The 21,967-nt window shown below is 41.4% G+C and overlaps 1 protein-coding gene across 1 annotated transcript in view; it reads right to left on the bottom strand.

The window, feature by feature from the left end:
• Positions 1–15,440: 15,440 nt before the first annotated feature.
• Positions 15,441–21,967, bottom strand: part of LOC106093704 (lipase 3-like) — a 47,747-nt gene continuing 41,220 nt past the window's right edge. Inside the window, exon 4 of the mRNA XM_059368872.1 lies at positions 15,441–15,612. Coding sequence (XP_059224855.1) covers positions 15,441–15,612 — 172 coding nt within the window. The remainder of the gene's footprint in view (positions 15,613–21,967) is intronic.

The raw sequence follows: 21,967 nt of genomic DNA on the forward strand, positions 1-21,967 counted from the left end.
TTGGCAGACCCTCCCCCTTACCACAAAAGTACTACCCAAAAATAAAAGTGGACCGATCGGGACAATATGGGATTCAAATGAAAGGTATTCAAGAGTAGAGTACGAATTACGATAATAAAAGTTGGGTCCAAATACCTGGGGGGCCGCTCCAGCCCCAAAACCCCCTAAAATAGCTTTATTTTACGATCATGACAATATGGGACTCAAATGAAAGGTATTCGGGAGTAGATTACGAATATGGTCAGGAAGTAGGAATAGGCGTAAAAATTAAGTTGATAACGAAAGGGGGCGAACCCTCCCCCGTTACCGCAAAAACACCACCCAAAATCAAAAGAGGACCGACAAGGACAATATGGATATCAAATGAAAGGTATTGGAGAGTAGAATACGAATATGATATTAAAATTTATGTCGAGGTATAGGGGGCCACCCCACCTCCATAAAAACGCCCAAAATGGGCACCTTAGCACATCACGGACTCGGTTTGTTTGTTCCGTATAGACTGAAAAATGGCAGAACTGATGTTTGCGAAATTTTCGCATATTGTGTAGGCTGGTCTGGCGGGAATCATAGACTATATAATTTTTCAATATCGGACGGGGGACGGACCCTCCCTCTTATGCCAAAAACACCACCCAAAATCTAAAGTGGACCCTTCGGGACAATATAGGTATCAAATGAAAGATATTGGAGAGTAGAATACGAATATGGTTTTACAATTTGAGTCTAAGTACCCATCGGGCCTCCTCAACCCCAAAACTCCCCGAAACAGACATATAAGACGTTCATTTCAATATGGGACTTAAATGAAAGGTATTTGGGAGTAGATTACGAATATGACATTAAAATTTTCGTTCGGCCTATAACCCGATATAGCTCCCATATAAACCGATCTCCCGATTTGACTTCTTGAGCCCTTACAAGCCACAATTATTGTCCGATTTGGCTGAAATTTTGCATATGGTGTTCATTTATGACTGCCAACATCTGTGCCAAATATGGTCCTAATCGGCTTATATCCTGATATAGCTCCCATATAAACCGATCTCCCGATTTGACTTCCTGAGCCCTTATAAGCTGCAATTTTTGTCCGATTTGGCTAATATTTTGCTTGCAGCGGTCCGTTATGATTCCCAACAACTCTGGCAAATACGGTCAGAATCGGTCTGTAACCTGATATAGCTCCCATATAAACCGATCTCCCGATTTGACTTCCTGAGCCCTTATAAGCCGCAATTTTTATCCGATCTGGCTGAAATTTTGCATGTGGTGTTCATTTATGACTGCCAACAACTGTACCAAATATGGTCCTAATCGGCCTATATCCTGATATAGCTCCCATATAAACCGATCTCCCGATTTGACTTCTTGAGCCCTTACAAGCCACAATTATTGTCCGATTTGGCTGAAATTTCGCATGTGGTGTTCCGTTATGACTGCCAACAACTGTGCCAAATATGGTCCTAATCGGGTTATATCCTGATATAGCTCCGATATAAACCGATCTCCCGATTTGACTTCTTGAGCCCTTACAAGCCACAATTATTGTCCGATTTGGCTGAAATTTTGCATATGGTGTTTCGTTATGACTTCCAACAATAGTGTCAAGTATGGTCCGAATCGGTTTATAACCTGATATAGCTCCCATATAAACCGATCTCCCGATTTGACTTCCTGAGCCCCTAAAAGCAGCAATTTTTATCCGATCTGGCTGAAATTTTGCATGTGGTGTTTCGTTATGACTTCCAACAATAGTGCCAAGTATGGTCCGAATCGGTTTATAACCTCATATAGCTCCCATATAAACCGATCTCCCGATTTGACTTCCTGAGCCCTTATAAGCTGCAATTTTTATCCGATCTGGCTGAAATTTCGCATGTGGTGTTCGGTTATGACTGCCAACAACTGTGCCAAGTACGGTTCGAATCGGCCTATATCCTGATATAGCTCCCATATAAACCGATCTCCCGATTTGACTTCCTGAGCCCTTATAAGCTGCAATTTTTATCCGATCTGGCTGAAATTTCGCATGTGGTGTTCCGTTATGATTTTAAACAACTGTGCCAAGTACGGTTCAAATCGGTCTATAACCTGATATAGCTCCCATATAAACCGATCTCCCGATTTGACTTCCTGAGCCATTATAAGCCACAATTTTTGTCCGATTTTGCTGAAATTTTGCATATGGTGTTCCGTTATGACTTTCAACAACTGTGCCAAATATGGTCCTAATCGGCCTATATCCTGATATAGCTCCCATATAAACCGATCCCCCGATTTGACTTCTTGAGCCCCTGGAAGCCGCAATTTTTGTCCGATTTGGCTGAAATTTCGCATGTGGTGTTCCGTTATGACTTCCAATAACTTCGTCAAATACTGTTCAAATCGGTCTATATCCTGATATAGCTCCCATGTTAACCGATCTTCCGATTTGACTTCTTGAGCCCTTACAAGCCGCAATTTTAATCCGATCTAGCTGAAATTTCTCATGTAGCCCTCTGTTATGACTGCCAACAACTATGGTAAGTACGGTCCAAATCGGTCTATAACCTGATATGGCTGCCATATAAACCGGTCTCTCGCCCCTTCAACTAAATGGTTGGTGGGTTCCCAAAATTCGGCCCGCCTGACTTTAGCACGCTTTTTCTTGTTTTTAACTCTAATATTTAAATGCTTACCTTTGGTGTATACCCCTTTTACTCATACCCCCCTCTTAAACCTTATAATTATGTTGCTTTCAAGGGTATCACAACAAAATTCTAGCATTCCATTAAAATGACACCATTTTCCGCCGACATCATTCTAAGCGAAAATGTCAACTAGAACAACAGAAGAAAAAAACAATCCTAATAAAATTCAACAAAATTTTGCACTACAAAAACTTCATTAATCATTATTAAGAATGATGCGGCAGCAGCCTATTCTCCAACACCAAATCCCCCCCTCTATACCAACACAAGTGGACATGCAACCATGGGGGGGGGGGGAACATCTTCGAACAGTGATGAACAATGTGAACTTGGCAAGGATGCAAGGAGAGCGAGAGCTTCACTAAATGTATATTAATGATACGACGTCTACCAATAATGAAACACACACAAAAAAAATACCCTAAAATGAATGAGCAACAACAGCTGCATCAGTTAAACTCAAACTTCCTTCGAGAGTCAGACGAATCAAATAATGGTACACATTTATCACTGAATCAAAGAATGTAAGCGAGTGGGTTGTTTTTTTTTTTTGCGAAATTTCCAACCTAAATGATGTACAGAAGCATGATGTATAGATGTATGTATGGCGCATGTTTTTTTTTTTTTCTTATGCCAGAGTTTTACCTCCTGATAAGCGAACATGGTATTAACATTAAGTTATGTGATTAAACAATTACCTGATCTTTATAGTCTCTGCTTTAGCCAGCTTTTGTTTGGTGACCTCTGTCGTCGTGTAGCAGTGTTAATTGTATTTGCATTAAATTCACCTCTTCACCACTTATCAATGGTGTTGCAAAATAGTTTTAATGAACTTTAACACACACGAAAAAATTATCGCACACACGCACTTTCACTTAACAAACACTTGTTAATTATTTGCACACTCTCTCGCATCGAAGTACTCGTGTATTCTTGGTGCACACAAATGTAGATGGCATAGTTCTATACTCATATGATTTTTGTTTTTTTTTTTTTGCACTTTACTTCACCACTATGCGCTTAAATGTTGTTTGTGGTTGGCATTAAATGCTAGTGTGTGTGTGTGTGTGGGTGTGTGTCGCATTAAAGCAATAAATTGTTAAATAATTGATTTTCAATTGCTGTAATCAATTGGGTTGCAAAAAAAAACCCGAGACCATAATGAAGGTGATGTTCGCATTCAAAATGTTTATTATGTTGCTATATTTCTATAAGATGTCGTCTTTCATTTCGGAGAAATCTGTAATGAAAAGAATGTCAATAGCAAATTAGGCAATAATTTAAGAGAGGCAATACATATATGAAATCAAATAGTAGTTCGTTGCCATACCCCCCATACATTGGGATGCGTACAACCCACAGTTGAATCTGCGCAGAACAAGAAGTTTTAAGGGATTTTTTCATAATTCCATTCTTAAATTATTTTGTACTTAATATTCATGTATCTTACTTAGAATACAAGGACAAGTTCTTATATTGACGCGCAAGCCAGTTTTTTTTCCAAAATTATGTAAGAATTTCAAAAAATCAAAAATTATTTTTCCTATTTTTCCTACTTTCTCACTTTTTGTTTGCTCTCTTGTTGAGCAAACTCTCCCATATGTGTTCGCTCTACAAACGACAAGTTTAGTACTTTGCCCGCTGAGAAAGATCACTTGAATTGGAGTGGTTTGGTTTATGTTGTAAGTGTGTGTGTATAATTAATAGGGAAAAAACAACTAAATAGGCATTAAGTTCGGTCCGGCCAAACTTTGGGTACCCACGACCTCGGTATGTATGTTAACCACCTCTTGTCATAGCAGTTATATCGAAATATGTTCCGATTAGCTCAAACTATATCCAAATAGAGACCAATGGGGTCCATATAGACTACGAATGTCGGAGGGCCTAACACAACTCACTGTGCCTAATTTCAGTAAAATCGGTTAATAAACGCTGATTTTGTGGGCCCAAGGACTAAAATAGGGAGATCACTCTATATGGCGGCTATATCCAAATAGAAAACCAATCGGAACCATATAGGGCGCGGGTGTAGAGAAACCTAACAAAGGTGATTGTGCCAAATTTCAGCGAAATCGGATAGTACCTGCACCTTTTATGGGCCCAATACCTTAATTTGGAATATAGGTATAGGTGGCAGCTATACCCAAATATAAGGCGAACGGAACCATATAGGGTGCGGCTGTCGAAAAGCCTAACGTAGGTCTTTGTGCCAAATTTTAGCGAGATCGGCTAATAAATTCGCATTTTAAGGGCCCCAAGACCCTACATCGGAATACCGTTATATATCGGAATACCGTTATATAAAAGATATGTATATAGAAGGCCACTGTAGTGCCTCGGATCAAATCCTGGCAAGAACTTCATAAAAAAAAACAACAAGTAAGAGTGTGCCAAGTTTAGCCGAGCCGAATCTTATGTACCCTCCACCATGGATCGCATTTGTCGAGTTCTTTAAACGGTATCTCTTTTAAGGCAAACAAAGAATAATTAATAAGAACTGTTATGCTATGTTCGGAACATAAAAGAATTGAATACTGCACATTGTAGAAGTCATTCTGTAAAATTTCTGCAAATATAATTGCGCCCTCTAGAGGCTCAAAAAGCAAAATAGGGAGATCGGTTTGTAGGGGAGCTGTATCAAGCTATTGATCGATTCAGACCATACTTGATACGTATGTTAAAGGTCATGGGAAAAGCCGTTGTACAAAATGTCTGCCAAATCGGATAATAATTGCGCCCTCTATAGGGATAAGAAGTCAAGATCCCAGATCGGTTTATAGGGCAGCTATATCAGGTTATGTACCGATTTAAGCCATACTTAGCACAGTTGTTGGACACCATAACAGAACACCTCATGCAAAATTTCAACCAAAGCGAATAAGAATTGCGCCCTCTGGTGGCTGAAGAAGTCAAGATCCCAGTTTGTTTTAAATGGCAGCTACATCAGGTTATGCAGCGATTTGAACCAAACTCAGCATAGTAGTTGGAAGTATTAACGAAACACGCCATGCAAAATGTCAGCCAAGTTGGATAAGAAGTGCGCCCTCTAGTGGCTCAAGAAGCTAAGATCCAAGATCGGTTTATATGGCAGCTACATCAGGTTCTGCAGCGATTTGAACCAAACTCAGCATAGTAGTTGGAAGTCTTAACGAAACACCGCATGCAAAATATCAGTCAAATTGGATAATAATTGCGCCCTCTATAGAGATAAGAAGTCGAGACCCCAGATAGGTTTATGTCACAGCTACATCAGGTTTTGAACCGATTTCAACCATACTCAGCCCAGTTGTTGAAAGTCACAATACAACACCTCATGCAAAATTTCAGCCAAATCGGATGGGAATTGCGCCCTCTGGTGGCTCAGGAAGTCAAGATCCCAGATCGGTTTATATGGCAGCTATATCAGGATATGAACCGATTTCAACCATAATCAGCATAGTTGTTGAAAGTAAAGCAATACAACACCTCATGCTAAATTTCAGCCAAATCGGATGGGAATTGCGCCCTCTATAGGGATAAGAAGTCGAGACCCCAGATAGGTTTATGTCACAGCTATATCAGGTTTTGAACCGATTTCAACCATACTCAGCACAGTTGTTGAAAGTAAAGCAATACAACACCTCATGCAAAATTTCAGCCAAATCGGATGGGAATTGCGCCCTCTAGTGGCTTAAGAAGTCAAGACCCAAGACCAATGGCAGCCATATCAGATTATGGATCGATTTGAACCATATCTGGCACAGTTGTTAGAAGTCACAACAAAACACCTCATGCTAAATTTCAGCCAAATCGGATAAGAATTGTGCCCTCTAGCGGCTCAAGAGGTCAAGATCCAAGATCGGTTTATATGGCAGCTATATCAAAACATGGACCGATATAGCCCATTTACAATCCCAACCGAACCTACAACCAAAAGAAGTAGTTGTGCAAAATTTCAAGAGGATAGCTTTATTCCTGCTTTCGACAGACAGACAGACTGACGGACGGACGGACATGGCTAGATCGACTTAAAATGTCGATTTCCCTTGACCTCCCCCTAGCTCCACTGACGACCTGCATGCAAATGATGCGACTGGTGACATTCTCAAAGAAAGGTCTTAATTTCCATCTTAGACACCAACACCGTTGGCGACATTACCGCATTGGTTGTTGTTGCCCTATGGGTGACCACCGTAGCGCAGAGGTTAGCATGTCCGCCTATGGTCATAAACGCCTGGCTTCGAATTTTGGCAAGTACATCAGACTTATTTCTCAGCGGTGCTTATCCCCTCCTAGTGCTGGCGATATTTGTGAGATGCTGTACCATTTGGTATGACAGCCATGTAAAAAATTTCTCCACAAAGAGGTGTAGACCCCCAGGCCCATTCTGTCCTTTAGATTTGTTCCCTACGTGTAGCATGATCTTACAGATGTCAATGCCAGAGTTCTGTCAATTGAAAACAGTGCCACTGGTATCAGTGGCTTTCGACCACAAATTTCGTCTCAGTTATCCGATCGGAAACCTTTTCCCCTCCTTGCAGGTTTCCTATCGTCGCCTCGATTATACCGCGATGGCATGACCTGCTTCTATACTTTACCCATTCTTCCATTGCCTTAAGTCTCATAGGCGCAGTGGCTGCCTCACACTTAATCTGTATGTCTATGGGTCGGACATCTAGACAAGTCTCCAGTGCCCTAGTGAGCGTGGTCCTCATCGCTCCGCCTATGCAAAGACTGCATGTTCTCTGAACTTTTTGTGTTATCCTTAAGTTGCGCTCTTTCTCCATTGCAGTTTATCAAACTACAGAGACGTAAGTCAGTATCGGTCTAATCACGCTCCTGTAGAGCCAGTGAACCATCCTCGGATTCAGGTCCCACTCTAAGGCTTCTCGGTACTGCCCTGAATGGGGCACTTCCAATTCAGTTTCCTTTCCAAGATCGCTCCTAGTTATTTGTCCTTGTCAGATATCGAAAACGTTCTGTTGAGGGAACGTGGTGCGTTAATTTGGCCCACCTTCGTCTTCCTGGTGATTTCAGTCTTCTCTGGGTTAGTATTGAGACCCCTAGGTCTAGCCCAGTCGTGTGCCATCTGCAAGACCCTTGCGGTCCTTCTGCATAGCTGGTTCGGATTTGTACCCCCTAAGAAGTAGTATAACATCGTTTGCGTTGCAGACGGGTTCAAATCCCTCCTCCGTCAGAATTCGTAATAGGTCATAGGAGTGGCCACAAAATGCCCCCCTGTGGCGTAAACTCAGGCACTTTCTCCCTTATATTTATGTCATGAGACCCACAATTTATCCACCTGTTCCTTAGCATATGGTTTATCCAGTCCCTAAGGACCGGGTCCACCCGGTACTGGTCTAGGGATTGGATCAGTGTGTCAGTCCGCACATTGTTAAAAGCCCCCTCGATGTCACTGCATACCGCCAGGGTGTACGTCTTGGCATTGAAGGACCCTTCTATTTATGGGCAACCCCCTCATGCAGGGTAGTCTCCACCGACTTTCCCTTGTCATAGGCATGCTGTTTGTATTTGAGCAGTTCGCTGGATGTCCTTCTTTTTTTCCTGTTGGCCACAATACGTTCCATGGTTTAGAGTAGAAAGGACGTAAGGCTTATGGGTCTATAGACCTTTGGTGTCGCATAACTTGCCTTGCTGGGCTTGGGTATAAATACCGCCCTTGCCTACTGCCAGGCTTTCGGAGTATATGCAAGTCCCAGCTACGCTGTGAAAATATTGGCCAGGTGGGACGCCAGATAGTCTGTCTTCTTCAGTAGTAAAGCCAAAAATATTGCCTTAGGTCCGGGCGACTTAAATGGTTCGAAGGTCCTTAAGGATTCCTTCACCAATAAATTCTGTAATCATAGGCCTTCGATCAACATGATTATTCCAAAATTTCGATGTATCCATGAGTCCCGTGGTATCCTGTGGATAATGAGTTTTAATCAAAATCCTCAACATGTCCTTCGTTGTCACTGCTCTCACTTCCATGGCGTCTACCAGCGTTTCAGTGGAGATGGACATGAACATTTGACATGGGTTTTTAAGAGAAACTTTTTTATCTTTCTACTTGTTTCACACACATTTTACAAAGCCTAAATACTGAGGTGAGGGGCGATAAACCCCATTAAAACAAAAATGTGTGTCCTCACCTAGCCAAACAAGCATACAAATTTTTTTATCTCTTATACTTGGGGTATTATCAATGAAACATCAGCCACATCCTATGGCTACGGTTCGCCACAAACCCTTTTCATTTAAACTCGTGGTCATTTACCGTCACAAACCATTGACAATATGATTAGTCTCAATTAAAAGTGGCTTAAAATGTTTCACACAATTACTCTCGACTTTTGCATTAGATTGTCGAATAAAGGACATAGACACACTAAGGCTAATTGTATGGCTTGTTTATCCTGGCTGGTACTGGTTCTGAAATGGTGATAAAACCTCATTGCTTCATTGCAGCCATAGGGCCACAGAACATTGATATTCATGTGTGTGTGTGTGTGTAAAGAAGAGTTGCCAGATTGTTAACACTCCCCAGGATGGGATGGTATATCAAATCTAGACCGATTTAACAGAAGCTTTCAGATTGGCTATAAGACATACCAAACTAAATGTCAAACAAATCGGTTAAACATTTTTGGCAAGTCTTTACATGAAACAAGAGAAAGCGTGCTAAGTTCAGCGGAGCCGAATCTTGGGAATCCACCACCATGGATTCTGCCAAACAAAGGAAGCTTCCAAGGCTTCCAAGGGCTCAAGAAGTCAAATCGGGAGATCGGCCGATTTCAGCCAAATCGGTCAAAAATTGCGGCTTCTAGGGGCTCAAGAAGTCAAATCGGGAGATCGGTTTATATGGGAGCTATATCAGGTTCTTGGCCGATTTGGACGGTACTTGGCACAGTTGTTGAAAATCATAACAGAACACTATGAGCAAAATTTCAGCCAAATCGTACAAAAATTGAGGCTTCCAGGGGCTCAAGAAGTCAAATCGGGAGATCGATTCATAGGGAAGCTATATCAGATTATAGACCGATTTGGACGATACTCAAAACAGTTGTTGGAAATCATAACAGACCACTATGAGCAAAATTTCAACCAAATCGGAAACCAATTGCGGCTTCCAGGAGCTCAAGAAGTCAAATCGGAAGATAGGTTTATATGGGAGCTATATCAGGTTTTAGACCGATTTGGACGGTACTTGGCACAGTTTTTGGAAATCATAACAGACCACTATGTGCAAAATTTCAGCCAAATCGCTCAAAAATTTCGGCTTCCAGGGGCTCAAGAAGTCAAATCGGGAGATCGGTTTATATGGGCGCTATATCAGGTTTTAGACCGATTTGGACGGTACTTGGCACAGTTGTTGGAAATCATAACAGAACACTTTGTACAAAATTTCAACCACATCGGTGAAAAATTGCGGCTTCCAGGGACTCAAGAAGTCAAATCGGGAGATCGGTTTATATGGGAGCTATATCAGATTTTAGACCGATTTGGACGGTATTAAGCACAGTTATTGGAAATCATATCAGAATACTATGAGCAAAATTTCAGCCAAATCGGACAAAAATTGCTGCTTCCAGGAGCTCAAGAAGTCAAATCGGGAGATCGGTTTATATGGGCGCTATATCAGGTTTTAGACCGATTTGGACGGTACTTGGCACAGTTGTTGGAAATTATAACAGAACACTATGAGCAAAATTTTGAGCCAAATCGGTTAAAATTGCGGCTTCTAGGGGCTCAAGAAGACAAATCGGGAGATCGGTTTATATGGGAGCTATATCAGATTTTAGACCGATTTGGACCGTAGTTGGCACTTTTGTTGGAAATTATAACAGAGCACTACTTGCAAAATGTCAGCAAAATCGGACACAAATTGCGGCTTCCAGGAGCTCAAGAAGTCTAATCGGGAGATCGGTTTATATGGGAGCTATATCAGATTTTAGACCGATTTGGACGGTATTAAGCACAGTTATAGGAAATCATAACAGAACACTTTGTGCATAATTTCAACCAAATCGGACACCAATTGCGGCTTTCAGGAGCTCAAGAAGTCAAATCGGGAGATCGGTTTATATGGGAGCTATATCAGGTTATAGACCGATTTGGACGATACTTGGCACAGTTGTCGGAAGCCAAAACAGAACACTATAAGCAAAATTTCAACCAAATCGGATGAAAATTGAGTCTTCCAGTGGCTCAACAAGTCAAATCGGGAGATCGGTTTATATGGGAGCTATATCAGGTTATAGACCGATTTGGACGGTACTTGGCACAGTTGTCGGAAGCCAAAACAGAACACTATAAGCAAAATTTCAGCCAAATCGGACAAAAATTGAGTCTTCCAGGGGCTCAAGAAGTCAAATCGGAAGATAGGTTTATATGGGAGCTATATTAGATTCTTGGCCGATTTGGACCTTACTTGGCGCAGTTGATGGAAGTCATAACAGAACACTTTGTGCAAAATTTCAACCAAATCGTAGACCAATTGCGGCTTCCAGGAGCTCAAGAAGTCTAATCGGGAGATCGGTTTATATGGGAGCTATATCAGGTTCTTGACCGATTTGGACGGTGTTAAGCACAGTTATTGGAAATCATAACAGAACACTATGAGCAAAATTTCAGCCAAATCGTATAAAAATTCAGGCTTCCAGGGGCTCAAGAAGTCAACTCGGGAGATCGGTTTATATGGGAGCTATATCAGGTTATAGACCGATTTGGACGATACTCAAAACAGTTATTGGAAATCATAACAGAACACTATGAGCAAAATTTCAGCCAAATCGTATAAAAATTGAGTCTTCCAGGGGCTCAAGAAGACAAATCGGGAGATCGGTTTATATGGGAGCTATATCAGGTTCTTGACCTATTTGGACGATACTCAAAAGAGTTGTTGGAAATCATAACAGACCACTATGAGCAAAATTTCAGCCAAATCGGTCAAAAATTGCGGCTTCCAGGGGCTCAAGAAGTCAAATCGGGAGATCGGTTTATATGGGAGCTATATCAGGTTCTTGGCCGATTTGGACCTTACTTGGCGTAGTTGATGGAAGTCATAACAGAACACTTTGTGCAAAATTTCAACCAAATCGTAGACCAATTGCGGCTTCCAGGAGCTCAAGAAGTCAAATCGGGAGATCGGTTTATATGGGAGATATATCAGATTATACACCAATTCGAACGATACTTAAAACAGTTGTTGGAAGTCAAAGCAGAACACAATATTCAAAATTTCAGCCATATCAGATGAAATTTTAGGCTCCCAGGGCCTCAAGAAATCAAAAAGGGAGATCGGTTTATATGAGAGCTATATCAGATTATAGACCGATTTGGACGATACTCAAAACAGTTGTTGGAAGTCATAACAGAACACTACATGCCAAATTTTAGGCAAATCGGACAAAAATTGCGGCTTCCAGGGCCTCAAGAAGTCAAATCGGGAGATCGGTTTATATGGGAGCTATATCTAAATCTGAACCCATATGACCCATTTGCAATCTCCAACGCTCTACATCAATATTATATATCTGTGGGGGTCCTTCATGGGGTCCCAGATATATGCTTGGAGGTGTTACACACAGCCCCTTATCATTGAGCTTTAACTTGAATCGGACTGCACTCCTTGATAGGTGAGAAGTTTGTCCCTGTTCCTTAGTGGAATGTTAATGGGCAAAATTTACATATTTACAGGCTACTGCGGAAGTGCTAATCTCTGGGGTAAGGATAAGTTCGCCAAGAGAGGGCTGAATGCTATTCTCGATCTTATGCCTTGGCATGTACAGAGAGCTCTTTGCATCATCTAACCAGTTTCTTTCTGACAGCTCCCATGCGAACCAACCTCCTTGAGCCTCTATAGAGCGCATTTCGTATCCGATTTGACTATAATTTTGCGCAATGACTTATCCTATGACCTCCAGTAGATGTGCTCCCATATAGGCCGATCTCCCGAATATATTTCTTGAGGCCCTTTAGTGCGTAACTGGCAACCGATTTGAGTGAAATTGTACACAGCTACATTTTCTATGAGATCCAACAAATATGCAAAGTATTGTTCGATTCGGTACAAAACCTGATATAGCTGCCATATGCACCGACCCCCGAATATACATCTTTAGTCTCTAGAAGGCGCAATTTTTACCCGATTTTGTTGAAAATTTGCACGATGACGTTTGCTGTTATCTTTAACATAGGTTTCAAATATGGTTCGAATCGGTTCATAATCAGATATAGCTCCCATATAGACCGACCTCCCGAATATACTTCTAGAGCCTCGTAATTCCGATTTGGCTGAAATTCAAAAATATGACTTCTTCCATGACCACCAACACAGGTGTTGAGTATGGTTCCAATCAGTTAGAAACCTAATATAGCTCCCGTATATACCGATCTCCCGAATATACTTCTTGAGCAACTAGAAGGAGAAAATGTTATCCGGTTTGGCTGACATTTTGTACGATGATAGTTCCTATTACCTACAACAGATGTGCTAATTATGTTTCCCATCAGTTCGAAACCTGATATAGCTCCCATATAAACCGACCTACCGAATATACTTCTAGAGCTTCTTGAGGGCGCAGTTCTTATCCGATTTGGCGAAAATTTTGTACGATGATATTTCCTATTACCTACAACAGATGTGCTAATTATGTTTCCAATCAGTTCGAAACCTGATATAGCTCCCATATAAACCGACCTACCGAATACACTTCTAGAGGGCGCAATTCTCTTCCGATTTAGCTGAAATCTTGCGCGACGAAGTTTTCTATGACCGTTAACAAATGTGCTAGGTATGTTTCGAATTGGTGCTGACCTAATACATGAGTTTTTCTATGACCCCCCAACAGGTGTGCCAGTTATTCCAATGTTCCAATTAGTCCAAAATTAGATATAGGTCCCATATAAACCGATCTCCCTAAAATATTTCTTGAGCCTCTAAAGAGTGCAATTTTTATCCAATTTGATAGAAATGTTGTACGATGACTTTTTTATTACCTCAAACAAAACCGAAACCTTATATAGCTTCCATATAAACCGATCTACCGAATATACTCTTAGAGCCTCTAGGGGGCGCAATCCCTATCCGATTTGGCCGATATTTTGCACGAGGACATTTCCTATTACCTACAATAGGTATGCTAATTATGTTTCCAATCAGTTCAAAATCTGATATAGCTCCCATATAAATCGACCTGCCGAATATATTTCTAAAGCTTCTTGAGGGCGTAATTCTCTTCCGATAGACCGATCCGCCGATTTTGGGTCTTGCCACATTTATTATCCGATTTTGCTGAAATTTGGGACAGTGAGTTGTGTTAGGCCCTTAGACATCCTTCTTTAATTTGGTCCACATCGGTCCAAATTTGGATATAGCTGCCATATAGACCGTTCCGCCGATTTAGGGTCTTAGGCCCATAAAATGTGCATTTATTGTCCAATTTTGCTGAAATTTGGGACATTGAGTTGTGTTATGCCCTTCGACATTATTTTTCAATTTGGCCCAGATCGGTCTAGATTTGGATATAGCCGCCATAAAGACCGATCTCTCGATTTAAGACTTTGGGCCCATAAAAGGCGCATTTATTGTCCGATGTCGCCGAAATTAGGGACAGTGCGTTGTGTTAGCTCCTAGAAGCTTCTTTTTTGCCTGGTTTGGTAGAAATTTGGTACGTAGAGTAAAATTATGCCTTTCAACGACATTTAGTTTGTATAGATTTTTAGCCCAATCCATGGAGGTGGATTCCCAAGATTCGGCTCGACCGAACTCGGAACATTTTTATTTGTTTCTCTCTCTTCTTCTCTTCTACTTTCTTCTTGCCCTAAGGTTTCCGAGTAAAGCGGTTAGTAACCGAGGTTGCTAGTTGCTGGCCGCCAACCTAACCTAGTTGCGGACAGCCGGACATGGCTAAGAGAGTACGCGCGGATGCCGAGCGAAGCGTAGCCGAGCTTGGTGATGCTTATTTTCATGCAAGAACAAAATCTGTCTATAACACAGGAAATACGAGGATCAGCACTGATCTTCAGCATCTGATGAAGAGTTTTTTTCTTCTTCTCTCGTAGTGGAAACGGGTTTTGGAGATCATCTCCACAAGTGAACTTGTGATCTAGTGGAAACATGGTTTTAGGGACACATAGTTGAGTCGGTAATTTATTTCGTTTCTAATGTCCTTTCTTCCCATTTTTTTTAGTTTTCCACTTTGGGTGGACATCTTTGGCAGACAATATGGCAACACTGGCATAATACAGAGGTGTTATGCCGATTTTTAATGTTAATGGTAGACAAATGTTATTGTACTCCCGACATGTAGCACAGAGCATAAGAGGGAACAACAAACAATCACTGCAAAAGTGTACTCGTATGTATTCACCCATTTGGTGTGTGCGTGTGTGTATGAGAGTGCGTTGGGTGTGTGGTATAGTAAATATGGCACTACCAACCAACTTCGTCTACCAGCCAGGCACAAACAACAAGTATGACGTCGTAAAAATAAATGGCAGTCATTTTTATTTTTACCATTTGTATTGTTGCCACTCGGTGTATTATTTCCTTTGTGGCTTTGCAATGGCCTTACATATATAGGAGAGAGCATATGCTGCATGTCCTCGGGGGTTGGGAGGGTTTTTGGGGCATTAAGTGTATTACTTGCTATTGCCGGTGGATAATGTTGTTGGCTCTAGCAACTATTGTTGCATGTTTCAGTTGGCTTTGGCCTAATCTAATATCAGCCAAATGACAGTGGGTTTCTTTTGTTTTTTGTCTTTTTACTCTGTGGCATCCATGACATGAATGTGGCTGAGCATTTGCATTGGTGTGGTGTGTGAGTACACACATAAGCGTTGCTTGCACTTAGGTGCTTTTATTTTACGTGCAACAGTTTTTGTTCCACATTTAGTTGTCACCGGATGCTGTTGCAATTTATTATCATAGCATTTGCTATTTAAAGAACACCATGTTGCACATTGAGGGGATTAAGATGAGGCGGGGAAAAAAACACAGTTCATCTCATGGAACAAGGGTTAGATAAATATAACTTTTGTCACAAAGGAATTTGGTGATTTGGCAACACCTATCAGCCATAATAGTTGCAACAATTGTAAACTTCACCGTTATAATGATATTCGTTATTGCGTATGCAGCAGTGAGTAAAAGGTGCGTAAGACACCTACGGCAAGGTACAAATAGGGCGATGTCGACTATATAACACCCTACACCTACACGTTAAGTGGAAATTGGAAGCTCTATAAAAGGTCTGAACCACACGTCTGTGGCATCAGGAAAAATTAAAGCTTCTAGGAACCAAAATAGGATGATCGAGAAACCGGTTTAGATGGGAGCTATATCAGGTTATAGACCGATTTGGACCGTGCTTGGTACAGTTGTTGCAAGTCATAAAGAACCACCATAAGCAAAATGTCAACCAAATCGGACACAAAATGCGGCTTGTAAGGGCTCAAGAAGTCAAATCGGGAGATCGGTTTATATGGGAACTATATCTGGTTATAGACCAATTTGGACCCTACCAAGCGCAATTGTTGGAAATCATTACGGAACACTTCATGCTAAATTTCAGCCAAATCGGGGAAAAATTGCGGCTTGTAAGGGCTCAAGAAGTCAAATCGAGAGATCGATTTATATGGGAGCTATATCAGGTTATAGACCAAAATGGACCGCACTTGGCACACTTTTTGAAAATCCTAGCAGAACACTTCATGCTAAATTTCAGCCAAATCGGACAAAAATTGCGGCTTGTAAGTGCTCAAGATGTTAAATCGGGAGATCGGTTTATATGGGAGCTATATCAGGTTATAGACCGATTTGGACCGCACTTGGCACACTTGTTGAAAATCATAGCAAAACATTACATACCAAATTTCAGCCAAATGGGACAAAAATTGTGGCTTCCGGGGGCTCGAGAAGTCAAATCGGGCGATCGGTTTATATGGGAACTATACCAGGTTATAGACCGATTTGGACCGTACTTGACACAATTGTTGGAAATCATAACAGAACACTTCATGCAAACTTTCAGCCAAATCGGACAAAAATTGCGCCATGTAAGGGCTCAAAAAGTCAAATTGGGAGATCGGTTTATATGGGAGCTATATCAGGTTATAGACCGATATGGACCGCACTTGGCACACTTGTTGAAAATACCAGCAAAACACTTCATGCTAAATTTCAGCCAAATCGGGCAAAAATTGCGGCTTGTAAGGGCTCAAGAAGTCAAATCGGGAGATCGGTTTATATGGGAGCTATATCAGGTTATAGACCAAAATGGACCGCACTTGGCACACTTGTTGAAAATCCTAGCAAAACACTTCATGCTAAATTTCAGCCAAATCGGACAAAAATTGCGGCTTGTAAGGGCTCCAGAATTCAAATCGGGAGATCGGTTTATGTGGGAGCTATATCAGGTTATAGACCAATTTGGACCGAACCTAGCGCAGTTGTTGAAAATCATAACAGAACACTACCTGCATAGTTTCTAACAAATCGGCCAAATCGCGCTATGATTTGCAAGTCATAAAGAACCACCATAAGCAAAATTTCAACCAAATCGGACACAAAATGCGGCTTGTAACGGATCAAGAAGTTAAATCGGTAGATCGGTTTATATTGGAGCTATATCAGTTTATAAACCGATTTAGACCGCACTTGGCACAGTTGTCGGAAATCATTACAGAACACAGCATTCAAAATTTTCAAATTATAGACTGAGTTTGACCGTACTAGGCACAGTTGTCTTAACAAAACGCTACATGCAAACTTTCAGCCAAATCGGACAAAAATTGCGGCCGCCAGGGGCTCAAGAAATCAAATCGAGAGATCGATTTATATGGGACCTATATCAGGTTATAGACCGATTCGAGCCAAACTTCGCACAGTTGTTGGAAGTCCTAGCAGAACATGCAAAATTTCACCCACATCGGACAAATATTGAGGCTTCCAGGGGCTCAAGCAGTCAAATCGGGAGATCGGTTTATATGGGAGCTATATCAGGTTATTGGCCGTGCCTAGCGCAATCTTTGGAAGTCATAAAGGAATAGCACGTGCAAAATTTCAGACAAATCGGACTAATATTGCGGCTTCCAGGCGTTCATAAAATCAACTCGTGAGACCGATTTGGACCGTACTACGCACAGTTGTTGGAAGTCTTAAAAGAACACTACGTGCTAAATATCAGCCAAATCGGACAAAAATTGCGGCTTACCTACAGTGATACCTGTCTTCTTGGGAGGAGGGAATGTTCCATTTACAGCAAAAGAAAAATATCTAGGTGTTTTGCCGGAACTGAAATTGAACTCCAAATCCAACATTTTGGAAAGGGTTAGAAAGGCAACTTTTTCCCTATACACTTGCAAGAGAGCCATTGGCAAAAGTTGGGGGTTTAGATCGCGCGTCATGCATTGAGTATATACTGCAGTTGTCAGACCTATAATGCTATATGGTGTTATGGTCTGGTGGACGACGCTTCAAAAGTCCACCTACTATTCAATAGTCAACCGTATCCAAAGGATGACCTCTTTGACTATCACAGCCCTACCGAGGACAATATCATCTGATGCACTAAATTTAATGCTACATCTAATGCCCATGGACATTGTGGCTAGACAAATTGCAGCGACCACTGCCGTGAGGCAAGAGGAGCTTTCGCATTGGTCATGCGGCGGCTACGGACAATGTGTTATCGTTGATAAAGGGTGATTTTTTTGAGGTTAGGATTTTCATGCATTAGTATTTGATAGATCACGTGGGATTTCAGACATGGTGTCAAAGAGAAAGATGCTCAGTATGCTTTGACATTTCATCATGAATAGACTTACTAACGAGCAACGCTTGCAAATCATTGAATTTTATTACCAAAATCAGTGTTCGGTTCGAAATGTGTTCATTCACTGTAACGTTGCGTCCAACAGCATCTTTGAAAAAATACGGTCCAATGATTCCACCAGCGTACAAACCACACCAAACAGTGCATTTTTCGGGATGCATGGGCAGTTCTTGAACGGCTTCTGGTTGCTCTTCACTCCAAATGCGGCAATTTTGCTTATTTACGTAGCCATTCAACCAGAAATGAGCCTCATCGCTGAACAAAATTTGTCAAAATTTGAACACATTTCGAACCGAACACTGATTTTGGTAATAAAATTCAATGATTTGCAAGCGTTGCTCGTTAGTAAGTCTATTCATGATGAAATGTCAAAGCATACTGAGCATCTTTCTCTTTGACACCATGTCTGAAATCCCACGTGATCTGTCAAATACTAATGCATGAAAATCCTAACCTCAAAAAAATCACCCTTTATGTAAACCACCTTTCGTCAAAATCCGGTAAAAATTTATACCTTGTGCCTCATAGCAGTTATATCGAAATATGGTCCGATTTGGACCAAATACTAATAAGTACAAGTCATTGTTCAGTTGTGTATAACAACATAATGGTCTTTTTAGTAGCTATATATAAAAATAAAACGATCTGAACCAAATATGACGCAGATTTCGAAAAACCTTACATAAGTCACTGTGTCAAATTTCAGTGAAATCGTACAATAAATGCGCCATTTATGGGCCCAAAACCTTAAATCGGGAGATCGGTCAATATGGCAGCTATATCCAAATCTGGACCGATCTGGGCCAAATTGGAGAAGTATATCGAGGGGCTCAACTTAACTTACTGTCCCAAGTTTCGGCGATATGGGCCCAAAACCTTAAATCGAGAGATTGGTCTATATGGCAGCTATATTCAAATCTGGACCGATCTAGGCCAAATTGAAGAAGGATGTCGAAGGGTCTTACAAAACTCACTGTCCCAAATATCAGCAACATCGGACAATAAATGCGCCTTTTATGGTCCTAAGACCCTAAATCGGGGGATCGGTCTATATGGCAGCTATATCCAAATCTGTGTCGATCTGGGCCAAATAGAGGGAGGATGTCGAAGGGCCTTACACAACTCACTGTCCCAAATTTCAGCAAAATCAGATAATACATGTGGCTTTTATGGGCGCAAAACCCTAAATCGGGAGATCGGTCTATACGGCAGCTATATCCATATCTGAACCGATCCGAGACAAATTGAAGAAGGATCTCGACTGGCCTTACACAACTCACTGTCCGAAATTTCAGCAAAATTGGATAATAAATGTGGCTTTTATGGGCCTAAGACCCTAAATCGCCGGATCGGTCTATATGGGAGCTATATCAATATATATTCCGATATAGGCCATCTTTGAATTTAACCTGCTAAGGGACAAAAAAAAAGAATCTGTTCAAAATTTCTGCTCAATATCACTATTTTTAAAGACTGTAGCGTGATTTCATCAAACAGACGGACGGACATGGCTAGATCGTCTTAGATTTTTACACTTTTCAAGAATATATATACTTTACTAGCCGAACCGGGCCCGCTCCGCTGTGCCTTCTCTAGCTCTTTAATGTTATTTTAGGGTGGGGACACTTCGCCCTGAATGTGGATATAGAATTCGTGCCGTTGTAGCCTATGACGCTGAACGCGTTCGAATCCTGGCGAGAACATCGAACAAAGCGGTGTTTATCCCTTCTTAATATTGGCGACATTTGCGAGGTACAATGCCATGCATGGTCATTTAAAAAATTATCCCCAAAGAGGTGACGCACTGCGGGACGCCGTTCGGACTCGGCTATAAAAAAAGGTCCTTCATCATTAAGTTTAAAGAGTGAATCGAAAAGCACTCATGGATGTGTTAGAAGTTTTCCACTGCTCGGTTCCTGGTGTTTTTAAAAATTTGGTAATGAGAGGTGATCTTTGGGGTAGCGATGGCACCTCAGACATTTCGACTCAGATATGGATATCAAATTCGTGCTACACTTCCAAATCCCAAACCATGGCCGGTAAACATGAACTGTTTGGGGGGTGTTTTGAGGCTTAGGGCGGCCACCGACACTTTTTACTGAAAATAGATATCAAATTCGTTCTCTATTTCCAACGGAAATGAAGCTCAGTTTAGGGGGTGCTTTAGGGCGTACCCCAAAACACTTGGCTCCAAAATTGGATATCAAAATAGTTTTCTACTCTCAAATACCTTTCATTTGAGTCCCATATTGTCATAATGGGTCAAATAACCCATTTGAGGTATCTTTAGGAGGAAAAGCGCCACCTAGACTTGAACGCAAATTCTAATGTCATATTCGTACTCTACTGCCAAATACCTTGCATATGAGTCCCATATAACCATAGTCGGGTAATATGCCCATTTGGGAGTATTTGGGGGTGGGCGACCTCCCATTACTTGGACCTAATGTTTTATGCCATATTTGTAACCTACTGCCTAATACTTTTCATTTGAGTCCCATATTGACATGAACTTAGAGGAGTTTTTCGGTTGGGGGCCCGCTTAATACTTGGACCCAAATTTTAATGCCATATTCGTTTTCTGGTCTCCAATACTTTTCATTTGATACCCTTATTGTGCCCATCGAACCACTTTCGGATATGGGTGGCGTTTTTGGGTTAGGGGGGAGGGTCCGTCTCCACCCGATATCTAAAAATTATATAGCCTATGTTTCCTTCGAGACAAATGTACACCATCTATGAAAATTTTAAGAAAATCGGTTCAGCCAAGTATCATATAGTTATAATGGGTCTAATATCGTTTTTGAGGGTTGGCATGACCCCCTATACTTCGATCTGATTTTCTTTGCCAGATTCGAAATCTAATTCCGAATACCTTTCATTTGAGTTCCATATTGAAATGAACGTCCTATATGTCTGTTTGGGGCACTTTTTGGGTTGGGGCGGCCCGATGGGTACCTTAGACTCAAATTTTAATACCATATTCGTATTCTACTCTCCAATACCTTTCATTTGATATCTATATTATCCCGATCGGTCCACTTTTGATTTTGGGTTGTGTTTTTGGCATAAGGGGGAGAGTCCGTCCCCCTTCCGATAGCGAAAAATTATATAGCCTATGTTTCCTTCTAGAGCAACCTACACAATGTGCGAACATTTCCAGAAAATCTGCTCTGCCGTTTTTCGGTCTATAAGGAACAAACATACCGACTCCCATATATCCGTGATTGGCTAATGTGCCCATTTTGGGCGTTTTTGTGGGGGTGGGGTAACCCCCAATACTTCGACATGAATTTGTATGCCAGATTCGTTATCTACTCCAGCATACTTTTCATTTGATACCCATATTGTCCTTATCGGCCGCCTTTTGATTTTGGGTGGTGTTTTTGGGGTAACGTTGGAGGGTCCGCCCCCTTCCGTTATCAATAAATTATGAAGCCTATTCCTAATTCCTGA

This window comes from Stomoxys calcitrans, chromosome 1, assembly GCF_963082655.1.
Source record: "Stomoxys calcitrans chromosome 1, idStoCalc2.1, whole genome shotgun sequence".
Lineage (NCBI taxonomy): Eukaryota > Metazoa > Arthropoda > Insecta > Diptera > Muscidae > Stomoxys > Stomoxys calcitrans.